This window comes from Colobus angolensis, unplaced genomic scaffold (genome assembly GCF_000951035.1).
Source record: "Colobus angolensis palliatus isolate OR3802 unplaced genomic scaffold, Cang.pa_1.0 Scaffold72, whole genome shotgun sequence".
Classification (NCBI taxonomy): Eukaryota; Metazoa; Chordata; class Mammalia; order Primates; family Cercopithecidae; genus Colobus; species Colobus angolensis.
This window is the reverse complement of record NW_012120932.1, coordinates 6,613,819-6,628,836: the sequence shown is the minus strand read 5'-3', so window position 1 is coordinate 6,628,836 and position 15,018 is coordinate 6,613,819. Positions and strand designations below refer to the sequence as shown.

The following is a 15,018-nucleotide window of genomic DNA, read 5'->3' as shown; positions in this document are numbered from 1 at the left end:
GCAGGAAAAGAAAACCCTGGCATGTTACTGAAAAGCTACTTAAGCACGGCAAACTGACAATATCACCCAGGATGTGGAGTGAATGAACTCTTCAGCACAGCATTTTACCAAGGAGGAGCTGCACACCGGGAGTCTGTATAAAGGAAGTTTCTTTTTCTTTCTGAAGTGCTATAATTGCTACCTGGAGAATGAGGAAAAAAAACACATCCTATCCCATATCGAGGAGGATATATACTGAGGTATCTAGATGCTTTTTATTCTTAGGTTCTTATTAGATAAATCTTAATTGCACCATAAAGATTTTTAGGTAGGAGAGAAAATGAAGCATATTCTGATATCAACTATTAGTGAAACAGAAACAGAACACTCAGCTGGGTGCCTCCTCTGCACCTTTTCTTTTGGGGGACAAGTCTGCTTGGGGGATGGGGCTAGCTCCTCTGGACCCAGCTGCGGCCGGGCTCTGCCGGCAAAGGAACAAATGGGAGGGCATGGGAACTGGGTACCTTCCAGCCCTGGCATGCAGCTTGCCAGCCAAGCACAGTGCCACCCTGACACCCTGCAGGCACTTTTCATTCCAATGTGGAATCCAAACAATAGCTTTCTGGGCTCCACAAACAGAATTGTAACTAGAAAACATAACATCCTTCTAAGTTGGGGCCAGCCTTGGGAAACCGAACAATGCCAAGAAGGCAGCATAATTTAACAAGTGGCTTTTGCTGCTGTGGGTGACATCAGTTTTTAAGGTCAGGTCTGAAGCTACAGATTATGGTCTTCCTGTGCCCATGCTGTCAAGGGAAACACAAGACCATCTGCTTTTGAAAAGTTTCGGTCTGTGCAGTAAATGACCATCTAGGGCTAATACCTCACTTGCTGTAGGAGCCACCAACTGTGGTGGACAGCATGACTCGAGGGCAGTCCGGTCTACCTACAGAGGCCAAAGGGGAAGCCTCAAAAGTGGACAGGCTTTGAAAACTTCTCTTTTATTTTAGATGTTAGATACATATATAGTCATTTGGAACTCAGGTAATAAGAGACTAATCCCTCATTATTCATGGTCTTAATGGAAAATACCAGACCTGTGAGTCCAAGAGGCCAAAGAACATGTGGGAAGGTCATTTCACTTTGTACAACCTGTACCACACTTTTATCTTTTGTTTTTGTTACATTTTGGTAACTATAGAATTTCCAGGACTCATTCTGGATAGTCCCACAAGAGAGAAATATAATTAACAGTGCTCTATATAAAACACAAGTTATGCAGACCATCACACTTTAATTACTCTCAGAATCCAACTCTAATGTAATAGGCATCAGGTTTCCTCTGGAGCACAGCGCAGCAGTCTCGTGCTATCTGAGTCTTAGAGATCTTTCTGATACTTCTGTACAGTCCTGTCACTACACCAAGATACTGCACTGCGATAAATGAATCGGATGATGCAATTAGGAAGCAGGCTCTTCAGGTTACCCCTGCAATCACTTAGCCGCGTCACAGGCCTGTTCCAGCCTGCCTGGCTTTCTGGCACTGCAGGCCCGGGATGCAGAGGAGAACAGCCCACGCCAGTCAGGGGCTTCCACTCATCGTCTGTATTGTAATTACCTCCTTGAACCATGAGGCACAGAGAGGTCACATCCTGCCAGTGCCACAACACATTAAACCAAAGAACACCCTCTAGAATCCCCCTTTAGCCATAATGGAAGCTCTGAATTTTGGCACACATGATCCTGATAAAAGCTTTTGTAAGTCAGTGGACTTCAAAGCTGTGTGACTTGTGGGAGATTACTGTAAACTACAAACTGGAGACTGAGCATTATACAGGGATGCGCAATGGGACAGCCTGCGTTCGCTGTCTTGCATCTGCTGTGCTCACCACAGTGCTACTCAGGCATGAGGGCCACAGGCAAAAAGGACATGGAGAAGGTTCAGAGAAGAATCCAAGGATTAAGGAAAGGCTGGAGAAAAGGCAATGGGACTAGAATTTTTCAACAGGGAGAAGACTTAAAGAAAATGTCATAAGTACCCTGGGAGCAAGCACATAGCCCAGTTACTATATTTTGCCACTGAAAAGGGCCCAGAGAAACTGAAGTCCTAGTATGCACATGTCAGTTAGAAACAGATTTCGTGGACAACAGAGGTAATTTATGACCTTGAATCACCAGGAATGGGCTGTCAGAGGGCTTCTGAAAGTCGTGATTTATTTTGAATTGTACTGCAATCATTTTAAAATAAGGTGCATTCCTATTTCTTGCCTTAATATATGACTCTTTTGGATGGTAAGGTTAGGTAGTAATTATCCTTAAGAAATCTCTTTGGGCTCTCTCAGTCTTAATATACACATGTCTTCCTTTCTCTTCTATCATGGCAAACTTTCAAGTCAGGTGGGATCAGTGTGTGCAGCCTGAGGTATGGGTGAGAGCAGCGTGGCTGTCAGCACCTGCAACCCTATGCATGTCGCCCTGGGAGGCCGAGGGGAAGGGTGAAAGGGGCCATGAAACAAGGGGAGAAACGGGATCGAGGAGGAAGGCAACTGATTCCATTAGGATTCCCTTAGACAGTCTGCAATTAGAGAGAGAAAGAAAGAACACAGAAGTCCCAACTGAACTAAACAAGTTGAAGGCCTCTAGGAGGTAGGACAAGTGGGCACAGCCAACCTCAGGGACTTCCTCAGTCTCAGCTCAAGGGCGAGGGCGAACACTCCTCCTTCCCAGAGTCCTGGCCAACAAGGAAAGACCGGACTGTTCACTGTGGCTCTCGGAACTCACTTTGTCTGCTTGTAGGAAGCAGGAAGAGGTGGAAGGCAATCTCTGTGCCACATCGCTGCAGGTTACGAAAGCTAAAGGGAAACAGGGCAGAGTCCGCTGGGGCTCCTGGAAGACAAAGCAACTGCAGGTTTCTGAATCGTTTTTTCAGGGTGCCTTGGTCTTTATTCCCGTCCTACAAAATGTGCTCCAGTCCCACAGAGCTGCCTCCCACGAAGGAAGATGACTGGCCAGTCAGTGGTGGCGAGGGCCACTGAGAGCCCAGGGTGCCAGACACCGGGCCAGGAGGTGGATGTCCACATGGGCCGGAGTCCCCAGCTGCACAGTCCTGAGGGGAAGGGAGCCGGCATCACTGCGCAGGGGAGGGTGAAGGCAGGTGGCCTCACACCAAAAGAAAACTTACAGAAGTCTTAGCAGGTTCTGCTGCTTTAACCATTTTTCTGGGGTTTTGTGTCTCTCGAGTATTTCACCTTTCCTCTAGTGAAGAGCTAAAAGTTTATTTTTTGAATGTTTTTAACTGATTCCTCCTCTTACCCATAAGTTCATTTCTAAAAACTTATTTTCCATGCTGAAATAATAAATACTGTTTTTAAAAAGTCTGTTGTGCAAATGTCAATTCTTGTGAACATGTGATATACGGCACAGCAATCAAGCAAACCTCACACCTCTTGCCGCATGCTCCAAGGATGCAGAAAAGCCCCCTGCATCAGCGATTTCAAAACTAAAATGTAAATACACGATTATTTATAAAGGTTCCAATTGCTCTTTAGTTTACATCCCCCCCTTTCATTCTCTGACTAAAAGAAATGATTCCCAGCATCTCCTTCAAGGATTTTTTCCCTTCATCAAAGCCCAGCACGTACCAGCGATGAATCTTTTATAAAGCATTCGATCCTTCTCAGACAATTCCTCTCACTGGAGATTAGCTTTTCAAAAAGATGCAGCATTGCTTTTTCAAGGCTGGGAAGGTGCCGAAGCCAGAGGCAGACTACAGCTGACATGGGGAGAGAAATCTTCTTCCTTTCAGAAAGAAATAAACAAAATTTTAAATAGAAATAGCTTACTGAGAAAAGAAGATTAAGAAAGTTCAAAATGTAATCACTAATCCAATTTGTGAGATGACTCTCATCATGGTCATAGCAGGGGCTAATAATTTATAGAACCAGTGAATATTTACCAAGTACTCATTTGCAAAATAATGTGAATATGCTTCCACTTCAACTCACCTTAAGAAATCAAAAATGCTTAGGAAAAAAATTGCTTTCAAAAAGAATAAGCAAATGTCTAGTGATGGAAGAAAGAGAGAGTGATAAAAAACGGGATGGAAAGGCCTTGTGATGCCCAGTCCCTAACTGAAGAAATAGGCGTGTTCAAACGTGTGTCATCATGCCTCACAATAGGGACATGGACCTGGGTTTCAGTCCCAGCGCCACTGCCTACTAACTGTATGATCTTGGGAAAGTTCACCTCAGTTTATTCATCTGTAAAATGGGCCTATCTCCTTCATAGTGTTCTTGTAAGGATCAGATGCAACAACACACCTGCAGTGATTAGCACAGGGCTTGGCACATAAACATTCAATAACTGTAACTGTAATTGGTTGCTTGAAAGTTGAAAATATTTCTAACAATTTCAAGGCCAGATGCAGTGGCTCACACCTATAACCCCAATACTTGGAGAGACGGAGGTGCAAGGACCACTTGAGCCCAGGAGTTTAAGACCAGCTTGGTCAAATAGTGAGGCCCTGCATCTACAAAAAAAATGTTTATTAAAAAATTAGCCTGACATGGTGATGTCACACCTGTAATCCCAGCTACTTGGGAGGCTAAGGCAGGAGGATTGTTAGAGCCCAGGAGGCTGAGGCTGTAGTGAGCTGTGTTCACACCACTGCACTCCAACTTGGGCAAAAGAGCAAGACCTTATCTCAAAAGAAAAAAATCCAATTTCATATATGGTGGTTATAGTCTAGTTGATGCACTGGACCTTAAGTATGATACTGGATAGGTTAGCAGGACTGGGAATCAAAGGTTCCTCAAAAAAAAAAAAAAAAAAAAAATGCAAAGTCTCGCTCTCTCACCCAGGCTAGAGTACAGTGGTGTAATCAAAGCTCCCTGTAACCACAAACTCCTGGGCTCAAGTGATCCTCCTCCGTCAGTCTCCCCAGTAGCTGGGACTACAGGTGCACGTCACCATATCTTGCTAACTTTTTTCTTGTAAAGATGGGGGTCTTGCTATTTTGCCCAGTTTGGTGTCAAACTCCTGGCCTCAAACAACCTTCCTGCCTCAGCCTCCTAAAATGTTGGGATTATAGGCCTGAGCCCTAATACTCCACAGACACAACCATTTTGTGTAGCTACATTTGTTTCTCAAGGAAAATATATTAAGGTCCTCTTGTGTCAGTGAATTGGGGCTCCACTTCCCCTCCTTGGAGGGAGCATGAGGGGCACGTGTCTGACTCTGAGCCCCAACTGCTGGCTCTGGGTTACAGTAGAGCTGCCCCCCAGGGCCATCTGCCCTTTACCTGCACATCCCAGACAGTGGGTGCTCCCCAGTGGGTGCTTTTCAAACTTGATGTCTTTATTCATTAATCTCCCTCCTGTCTTGCCCCAAGGAAAACAAGCAAATAGAAATGAAGCCAGATGCACACAAATCTTGAGGTGGGGAAAGGAGGGCAGCATGTGTGTTCCAAGGTCTGGCTTTCCAGCAGTCACTGTCACCCCCTCCCACTCTCTGGCTGCCACAGACGCTACTGCTATTAATAAGGAAAACTAAAGTGGGGGCACAAGCCCCCACCCCAACCCAACAACCCCTTCAAGAAGGGCCTGTCCCTCCACCATGACTTGGGGGCCACTTCTCTGCAGAGCAGGTGGGAAGCCAGAGACTGGGGAAGCCCAGCAACTGGGTCCAGGGACAGAGCAGGGGACGTGGGGAGCAGTTCCTAGAAGTTTCACTTGGGCCACTTCTCTGCAGAGTTGGTGTGAAGCCAGCAATTGGGTCCAGGGACAGAGCAGGGGACGTGGGGAGCAGTTCCTAGAGGTTTCACTTTTTTGCTTGCTTGGTATAGCTCCTGCAGACCTTGTCCTGGGTTGACCCTAGGGCAAAAGCAGCAGGGAAGACGCTGAAGACCCGGGGAGACTGCGCAGGAGCTGGCAGAAGGCAGGGGGAAGGGAAGGAGGGCACATTCACCTCAGAGCCTCCTGATCTCCCGCTCACACCCTGAGCTTCAACTTGTCCAGGACCCACCAGCAGGCCCCGTTCCTCATCTCCCTACTTCCCCACACCTGGCAAAGCCTTGCCATGGTGCCACCTCCCCCCCAATACCGGACATGCCATGTACTCAGACGAAAAGAAGGGAAGAAATGATTTCTGGAGGATTTACTAAGAGATCAGTTTGAAGCGTGTGGATTTGGAGTGTCTGAGGCACAATCGAGCAGAGCTATTCAACAGGTCCTTGAATATCCAAGGTGGAAGCTCCGGGAGAGGTACGGCCTAAAGGTACACATTTGGGTGTCAGAACCCCAAGGGAGGAAGCTCTGAGTGGAGAGGCAGGCAGGGGAGGAGGAGCAGCTGCAGATGGCAAGAGGCGCAGAAGCAGAGGACGCTGTCACCAGAGCACAAGAAGACACAGCCCTAGGGCAGGAAGTGTGCCTCTGAGCAGTGCTGCAGAGGGCGAATGAACCCTGGGTGTGCCGGGCAGGCCCTGGATGGGAGCGTGTGGCGGAGGGAGGAGAGGAGTGGAGGTGAAGTCAGGACTGGAGATAGGACTTCAGAGGACTGGCGGTGACAGGAGTGATGCCAGGCGGCGGCCCAGAGGTGGGGCCTAGTGTGCTCCTGAAAGGCTGCCAACGGGCAAGGCGCAGAGGAGTGGGAAAGGCTGAGCAGCAGGGGCTGGAATGATGCTGTTTCGCTTGCACTTGAATCCCCAGAATAGCCCTACCAAACAGGTACAAAACCATCCCTTCCTCGCACAGAAGAGGCAGCCGAGGTCAGAGAGGACCAGGACTCGAAGCTGGTAAGACCTGAAGCCGGCGGGGCTGAGGGTGGAGTGAGTACAGGACCACACTGGCTCTGGAGGGGTGCAGGAAGCCGGGCCTGGGCTCAGCGGAACAGCGGGCAGATTTACGGGGTGGGCCAGACGCCGTGCCTGTGCTTATGGCCCTCGTGAAGAGGAAAGGCTTTTCCATCCAGGCGGTCAGCCAATTCTAGCCGCATCAGCGGAGCCCTGGGGAGGGCTCCTGTCCAGTAATCAGCGGGGAGAACACCCCTGGGTGTGGAGAGGGTGCTCGTAGCTTCCATCATGGAGCCAGGAAGCTCTGAAGAGGAGAGTTCGCCTCTCAGTGGCTCCTCCCTTCTCAAGCAGCAGTGCTGGCTTTGACCAGCTTTCCTCATGCCTTATCTTTTTTCAGGATCCATGTAATACGAATCTGTATGTCACTGGAAAGGCGTTTCACGGCAGTGAGCGGTCTTCTGCCAGCACCGCATCCTGGCCGAGAGCCGTGGCACGGTGTGTGTCATTCACCCCGCCAGGTGGTGACGGGAGGCTGCTGCAGCACTCGGGCCAGGCCACCAGGAGCAGCAGCGAGTTCACAGAGCCGACCCGTCCGCTCAGCGGCAGGAACGAACGGACACTGCATATCACGCAAGCACACGAGTCACACTCCAGTCAGTAAAGCGCGTGGTGCGCCCGTTCTAGTTTGAAAACAATGTGTGTTAATGGCTGTCTTTTTATTAGAACCTTGATTCAGGGCACACTCCACTAATTGCTGTGAGTGATTACGTTTATGGACCCGTGTTTAATATTTGGATAGATTTTGCTCTAAAATATCAGTGACTTAACTCTTTGTAATCACTCCTGAATGAAGGAATCGCTGAAGCAGTATGATCTTGATATGCTTGCCTAACAGAATTTGGCCAAGCCAGCGTATCTGTATTCTACATGGTGCTCTGAACCAGGCTGGCTTTAAATAAAAAGGCAAATCACAGAAAAAGCACTGCAAATGGCCTTTAAAAACGTGCAGCTCTCTCATCTAACAGTAAAGGAAGGGCAACGCACCAATGCAGTCTCAGTTTCACCTTCCCCGTGCAGGCGCTGAGAAGACTTACAACACCCAGTGCTGGGGTATGCACAGGGTGCGCCTCCTCACAGGCAGGCGGGCAGTGGCTTCACCCGGCCAGTCATGTGGTGCCACTGAAGAAAATGCAAGACACACACCCCCGTCTTACTCATCGTACTGCTGTGAATTTGCCTGGCAGAAACAGAAACATCAGTCTGAGGATATTTATTGCAATCCTTAAATATGATAAGGACAAAACTAGAAACACTGCAGTGTGCACCATGGGGACGGCGGAACTGAGTGTGGGCCTCGTGCCATGGAGCATGCCCCTATTTCAAATGAGCTGGATCCGTGTCCTGTGAGGGGTATTTAAGACGTGTTGGTTAACAAGCAGGTTCTGGAGTGATGTGGCTATGGTGTAATGCTCCTTTTGTTTCGACAGTGAGCAGAAAATGGCTTTATATAGACTTTATGTTTAACAAACATAAGGTATGGCTGAATTACTGGAGGATGAGAAGGAGGAGGTAATGAACATTTTCTGTATATACCCTGTGCTGTATTGTTTGACCTGATAGAATGAAGAATGAATGTATTTATCTACACACATTCACATTCTGTGGAAAATTTAAAGGGCCAATAAAGTACAAAAGAAAAAAATGTTTTTAGGGAGACTAAAAAATTCCATTCTGTTCAATGTGTTAGTGACAGAAACGCTAAGGTTGTCCTTTTTCTTCTCTGTACTGGTTCCATCCATCCTGCCTGGAATTGACCCAAATCATGAATTCAGGAAAACAGAGTAAGATAAAAACTTGACTCCCCCAGATCCCCACCTAATAGTTAGGAGAGTTTTCTGTGTCGTAGTTATGTTTTAGGGAATGGATAGGACATTTAGAATTTATGTGTAATACATTACTATTCTCTCCTTTAAAATAATGAGCAGCAGGCTTCCAATCAGGGCTCCACTTAGAAATCTGATTTACAGTGACAATGTCTGACATGAGGCAGGGAAGCCTAAACAGGACGTTCTCCCCTGTCCAACAGACTCTTCCAACAGATGCCTCCTTGACATTTAGAAAACTCTACTTTGTTTCCCCCAAATACTCAGTTTAGTGAGGAAGTTGTGTTTTCTCATCCTTTCCAAAAAGAGGTAGCAGGTAAGAATTGGTCCAACGGCTTATTAAATAATTTTGGCTCCAAATATTTTTATAGCTACAAAAAACAAAACAAAACAAACAAACAAAAAACCAGAATGCAGAATTAAATTCTTCACAAGAAAGGTTCTTGATGAGGGAGGCCCATCTGAGAGGCTGTGTTCTAAAGCTGTCTGAGTGGTAGAGAGGCGGCCGGGGTTCCTTAGCCAAGACAAAGGTGCGCCGGCAACAGTCCACCTTTTCAAAGCAGAAAGAGACCAAGGCTGTTTGAGTTGCCAGAGAAACTCACAAAACTTGGATTTAACTGTTCTGGAGAATTGCTTAATTCCAAGGAACTGAAAAGAACACTGTTTGATCCTAAAGTTGTATTTAGGTGACAGCCTGATCTAAGCAATGCATCATAATTCAAAGGTTGCCATCATTATCATCTGTATGTGCAGAGCAGCTCACTTCTCAAAAGGCAGCCACCAACAAGCAGAAGAAATGTCCAAACCCAAACACACCAGAATGTCTGTCAATTACACATCAATAGCAGATTTTTGTTAGAAAAGTAAAGTTTTCTATGACTAAATTTGTGACCATATCTTATTAAGGTTAAAAAAACAGGATGTGGCTGGGCACAGTGTCTCATGCCTGTAGTCAGTCCCAGCACTTTGGGAGGTCGAGGAAGGTGGACTGTTTGAGTCCAGGAGTTCAAGACCAGTCTGGGCAACATGGCAAAGCCTGGTCTCCACCAGAAATACAAAATAATTAGCAAGGCATGGTGGCACATGCCTGTAGTCCCAGCCACTCGGGAGGCTGAGGTGAAAGAATCACCTGAGCCTGGGAGGTCGAGGCTGCAGTGAGCCATGACTGTGCCACTGCACTCTAGCCTGGGTGACAGAGTGAGACTGTCTTAAAAAAAAAAGAATAAGATGTGAGGAAGTCTCTCAGTTTCAATCATGGATAAACAATATTAATAGAAATGGGAGTTTTAGTTACTGCTAATTCTTTGCCACCTTTTTTTTTTTTTTTTTTGAGATGGAGTCTCGCTCTGTCACCCAGGCTGGAGTGCTGTGGCCGGATCTCAGCTCACTGCAAGCTCCGCCTCCCGGGTTCACGCCATTCTCCTGCCTCAGCCTCCCGGGTAGCTGGGACTACAGGCACCGCCACCTCGCCTGGCTAGTTTTTTGTAGTTTTTAGTAGAGACGGGGTTTCACCGTGTTAGCCAGGGTGGTCTCGATCTCCTGACCTCGTGATCCGCCCGTCTCGGCCTCCCAAAGTGCTGGGATTACAGGCTTAAGCCACCGCTCCCGGCCTCTTTGCCACCTTTCTATCCTTGGTATTATGCTGACCTTTCTTTGTTTAAACACTCACCTGTATGATATGACAACATTTAAATCTGGATTTTTCTTATCTAAGTTGAAAAAAACATAAACCCAACAGCTTGATTGTAGATCGGCCCTTTCTTGTAATTTATGTTTTCATTTCCAGAGGTCTCATTTTCCTGATTTATAAAATGGCTAGAGCGATACTGAGGGTATTCAAAAGAATCTGTGGCTCCCCAGAGTAATTCTAGTTAGGCTCCTTTTTTGGGGCAATTTGCTATGCAAGAGCATAATAGATGAGTAAACTACTAATACAAAAATTAGTAAAGAAGCATAAATTAGGTTCTTCTGATAGGATAATGAATTGTTTTCTTATTAAGCACTGCTGGAAGCCATATTAGCTCTTTCAGCAATGGGAATTAAGCTTACATCTGGTTTTAGTTCAGTGGTTCTTTTGTTAGGAGGCAAAACATGAGTTTGCGAAAACCTAATACTATACATTGTCAAAAATAATACAATTACTAAAGTCAATAATGGGAACAGCAATATGCTAACAGTTTACAGTTTGTTTGTCGGTTTTTTTTTTTTTTGGTCTTTTTTTTTTTGAGATGGAGTTTTGCTCTCATCGCCCAGGCTGGAGTGCAACGGCACGATCTCGGTTCACTGCAACCTCTGCCTCCCAGGTTCAAGCAATTCTCCTGCCTCAGCCTCCTGAGTAGCTGGGACTACAGGTGCCTGCCACCTCGCCTGGCTAATTTTTGTATTTTTAGTAGAGATGGGATTTCACCGCATTGGCCAGGCTGCTCTTAAATTCCTGACCTCAGGTGATCCACCCGCCTCAGCCTTCCAAAGTGCTGGGATTACAGGTATGAGCCACCGCGCCTGGCCACTAACAGTTATTTTTATTTTTTAGAGACAGGGTCTTGCTACATTGCCCAGGCTGGAACTCCTGGCCTCACGTGATTCTCCTGCTTCAGCCTCCTGAGTAGCTGGGATTACAGGTGTGTGCCACTGTGCCTGACTTTTAATTTTTATTTTTTAAAGCCTATAGCACCCGCTACTCCCCAGGCCCAACCCCCTTTGGCTTCCGAGATCGGGCAAGACTAGGCACATTCAGGGTGGAGTGGCTGTAGACACTAATGGTTATGGGGTATTTACTGTGGATACCACGCACTGTACTAAGAATATTACAGTCATTCAACCCATTTAAATCTTAGTGTAAGTATTTGTCCTAGTTTGTAAGTTTATTTCTGTTATCCCATCATACTTAAAAAAGGGATCTCTTTTAACTCTCAAAAGTGGCATGGTCTAGATTTTAAATCATATGGCTGCCCTATTTAACACTCAGAGCCACCCCTGAGCTGCGAGTGTTAGAGAGGTCAGTCAGAGACTGGTACGTCAGTCATTCCTACTACTAGGAGCTGTTTTTACTCACAGAGCACTTCTCACACTCTCTGTGTGGATTTTCTTCCTCCACACAAACCAATGCTCCCAAGTCTCTAGACACCAACTGGGTGTCCAGTGAGTCCGTTCTGACACCACCTGGTGTTAACACACACCCACAGGTTAAGGCTCAGTCCCACAAGACTGCCCCCACTTCAGATGCCAGTTACAAGTCTGGGCCTCTCATTCTTCTGACCAACTAGCTATAAAATCAGAGGTTCCAATGATCCTCTCCTCAGGTTTGATAATTTGCTAGAATGGCTCACAGAACTCAGGAAGACACTTTGTTTGCCATTGCCAGTTTATTCTGAAGGATACAACTCAGGAATAGCCACATGGAAGAGATGCATAGGGCCAGGCCTGGGGGAAGGTTCAGAGCTTCCAGGGCCCTCTCCAGACAGGTCACCTTCCCAGCACCTGGATGTGACCACCAGCCTGGAAGCTGACTGAACCCCACAGTTTAGGTTTTTTATGGAGGTCTCACAATGTAAGCACGACTGATTGAATCGCTGGCCAGCAGTGATCAGTTCGAACTCTGAGGGTCAGGTGTGGCTGGTTCCTTTGCCTACCAGCCCCCATCCCGAGGCTATCTGGGGGCCTACCAGGAGTCCCTTCATTAGCCTACACTCAGGTGTGGTGAAAGGGACTTACGAATAACAAAAGATGCTCTTCTCACCTCAATACTCAGGAAATTCCAAGGGTTTTAGGAGCCTGGATGAAGACCAAATGCACATTTCTTATTGTATCACAAGATCACAGTCATGCCTTCATTCTTTTTTCTCACTTGTTCACTGTCTCATTCATTCAGGCATATAGAACAAATTCTCCATCCAATCTTCAAGCTTCTCAGTATTTTTGAAGCAGCAGATTCGGATGACCTCAGAGGACATGTCATGCTGAATTACTTATACTTACAAAAGGACCTCAGCAGCCCGCCCAGGAAGGTTTTGTGCAATCTGTAGCCTGCAGGTGCCTATGACAGCAGCCCCAGGGACAGATATGAAAAGTTGACATTCAGGCCAAGAAACTTAAAAGTTCCTCTAGGTTATCTAAACCATAAAGAGCAGCAAGCATCTGCTGTTTAAAAGACAGGCAGCCCATTGCTGAAAATATATGACTGCATTTGGAAGCCAAGGTCAAAGACACCAGCCAATTGTCAAACAGATGAAATTCCACTGGTGTACTGTGGTTAAGCAAATAGTTGGAAGGCTAAACACGGGGTAGGGTGCATTGGTCAAAGAAAGCGTGTGGTTTCCAAATGACCAACGCAGCACATCTGGGGAGGGGGTGTTGGGCGCGGCTGGTAATTTGCACTGATTGATTGGATCAGCCTCGCTGTGTCAACATGTGGCTGGGATGTTCCGTCTACGGGAAAGTGTCCATGGAGAGGCTCCAGCTCTTACGCCACTGCTTGGGGAACTTGCTGAGCTGAAGCCACAGGATTTGGACACACTGAAGACCACCCAGCACTTCTGGACAGTCTGTCCCTTATGGATTAGTAGACACAACTTTCCAAACCAAATAAATTTTATGAGTTGTTGAGGGAGAACGTGCTATCACAAGCAAAATTACAAGCAAAGGAGTGTGGGCCTGCCTGGGGAGCCGCTGCCCTCGGCGTCCCTCTGAGCACCGTGCTGGAGTAGGAGTAGCTGTTCTCTGAGCACGTTGCCTGGCCAGTGATTTCTCAAACAGCTTTCACAGAGGACCAGGAGTGTTCACCTCCAGATGCCCTTTAATTCAGCTCTTGCTGAAACAGTAAGGCTGGACATGGGGGTGGCTGAGACCATATTTTCCTGTGAAATATATTCCTAGATCAATCAAGAAGGGAGCTGCCACGGCCACAGTGAAAGGCAAGAGCATTTTAGTTAAATATTCTTTGTAAGTATTTTGAAAAATCACGGCCGGGCGCGGTGGCTCAAGCCTGTAATCCCAGCACTTTGGGAGGCCGAGACGGGCGGATCACGAGGTCAGGAGATCGAGACCATCCTGGCTAACACCGTGAAACCCCATCTCTACTAAAAAATACAAAAAACTAGCCAGGCAAGTGGCGGGCGCCTGTAGTCCCAGCTACTTGGGAGGCTGAGGCAGGAGAACGGTGTAAACCCGGGAGGCGGAGCTTGCAGTGAGCTGAGATCGCGCCACTGAACTCCAGCCTGGGCAACAGAGCGAGACTCCATCTCAAAAAAAAAAGGAAAATCACTGTGGAGAGTGAAAATGCCAGCTGGTGCGATCAGCGGCTGGGCCGGGAAGCATGTGCTTCCTTGCAGGTGTCGGGCACCGTGAGGGAAGGATCCCAGCACCGTGCCGCACATTCACAGCGCCCTTTACTCAGTATCTCACATAAGGACCACACATAACGCTCGGACTCCTCAGGAAGCTCCCTCCACTTACTGGGTGAATCTTGACAGAAGGTTTAGAGTAGGGAGAAAAAAGGCCGTTTTATTTTTTTAACCACGAAACCTGCGATTTGACCACTTTTCGAAACACCAAGTTACTTAATCTTCTATTTCTCTTTTTAAATCTCACTTTCACAAAGTCCTGGATTATAATCTTTCATATAAACTGAAATTAAAATACGTATCCTAATTTTTAAGAGTTATAGATTTAAAAAATGGAAATACTCTGAATTGTAAGAACGGTGGTTTTCAGCCTGTTTGTTTTCCAAACGCAACAACACAATGAAAATCTATTTGAAGATGGAGAAGATCCACTTATGATAGTGAAAACATTCAAAACACAAATACAACAAAACATTAGGAACAAGAAATGTGTAAATCCAACATGTGAAAAATCTATACAACACTCCCATCAGATCACAAAAGCTGAACAAATGGTAAAACATATGTGTTCTTGAACAGGCGGACAGAAAGTCTTAACATCATGAAAACACCAGCTCTCTCAATAATCTATATACTCACAGGAGTCTTCCCCCGAACAACACTGGGTGTCTTCCCTGCAACTAGAAAAATTGGTTTCAAAGTTTATGTGGAATATAAGACAAGCAATGATAGCAAAACAAACTAAAAACAACCCTGGTAACGGAGACAAATCAAAGGGAATGATCCTTAGTTTGCATTGATGCCAGCACTAAAGCAGTGATACTGCCGCACGCACATGCAAGAGAGGAGGGAACCAGAACAGAAGGTAACAAAACAGGCCTGACTGTGTGAGAATGTGACGAGGGCGCCACCTAAGCCCGCAGGACTGCGCCCCAGAGACGCGCACCCTTCATCGCACTCGAGAGGGTGCCCCAGAGACGCGCACCCTTCATCGCACTCGAGAGGGCGCCCCAGAGGCGCGCTCCCT

The 15,018-nt window shown here is 46.8% G+C and overlaps 1 protein-coding gene across 1 annotated transcript in view; it reads right to left on the bottom strand.

Moving 5' to 3' along the window:
• Window positions 1-15,018, bottom strand: part of FANCC (Fanconi anemia, complementation group C) — a 165,090-nt gene that overhangs the window by 29,742 nt on the left and 120,330 nt on the right. Inside the window, exon 8 of the mRNA XM_011927516.1 lies at window positions 3,621-3,777. Coding sequence (XP_011782906.1) covers window positions 3,621-3,777 — 157 coding nt within the window. The remainder of the gene's footprint in view (window positions 1-3,620; window positions 3,778-15,018) is intronic.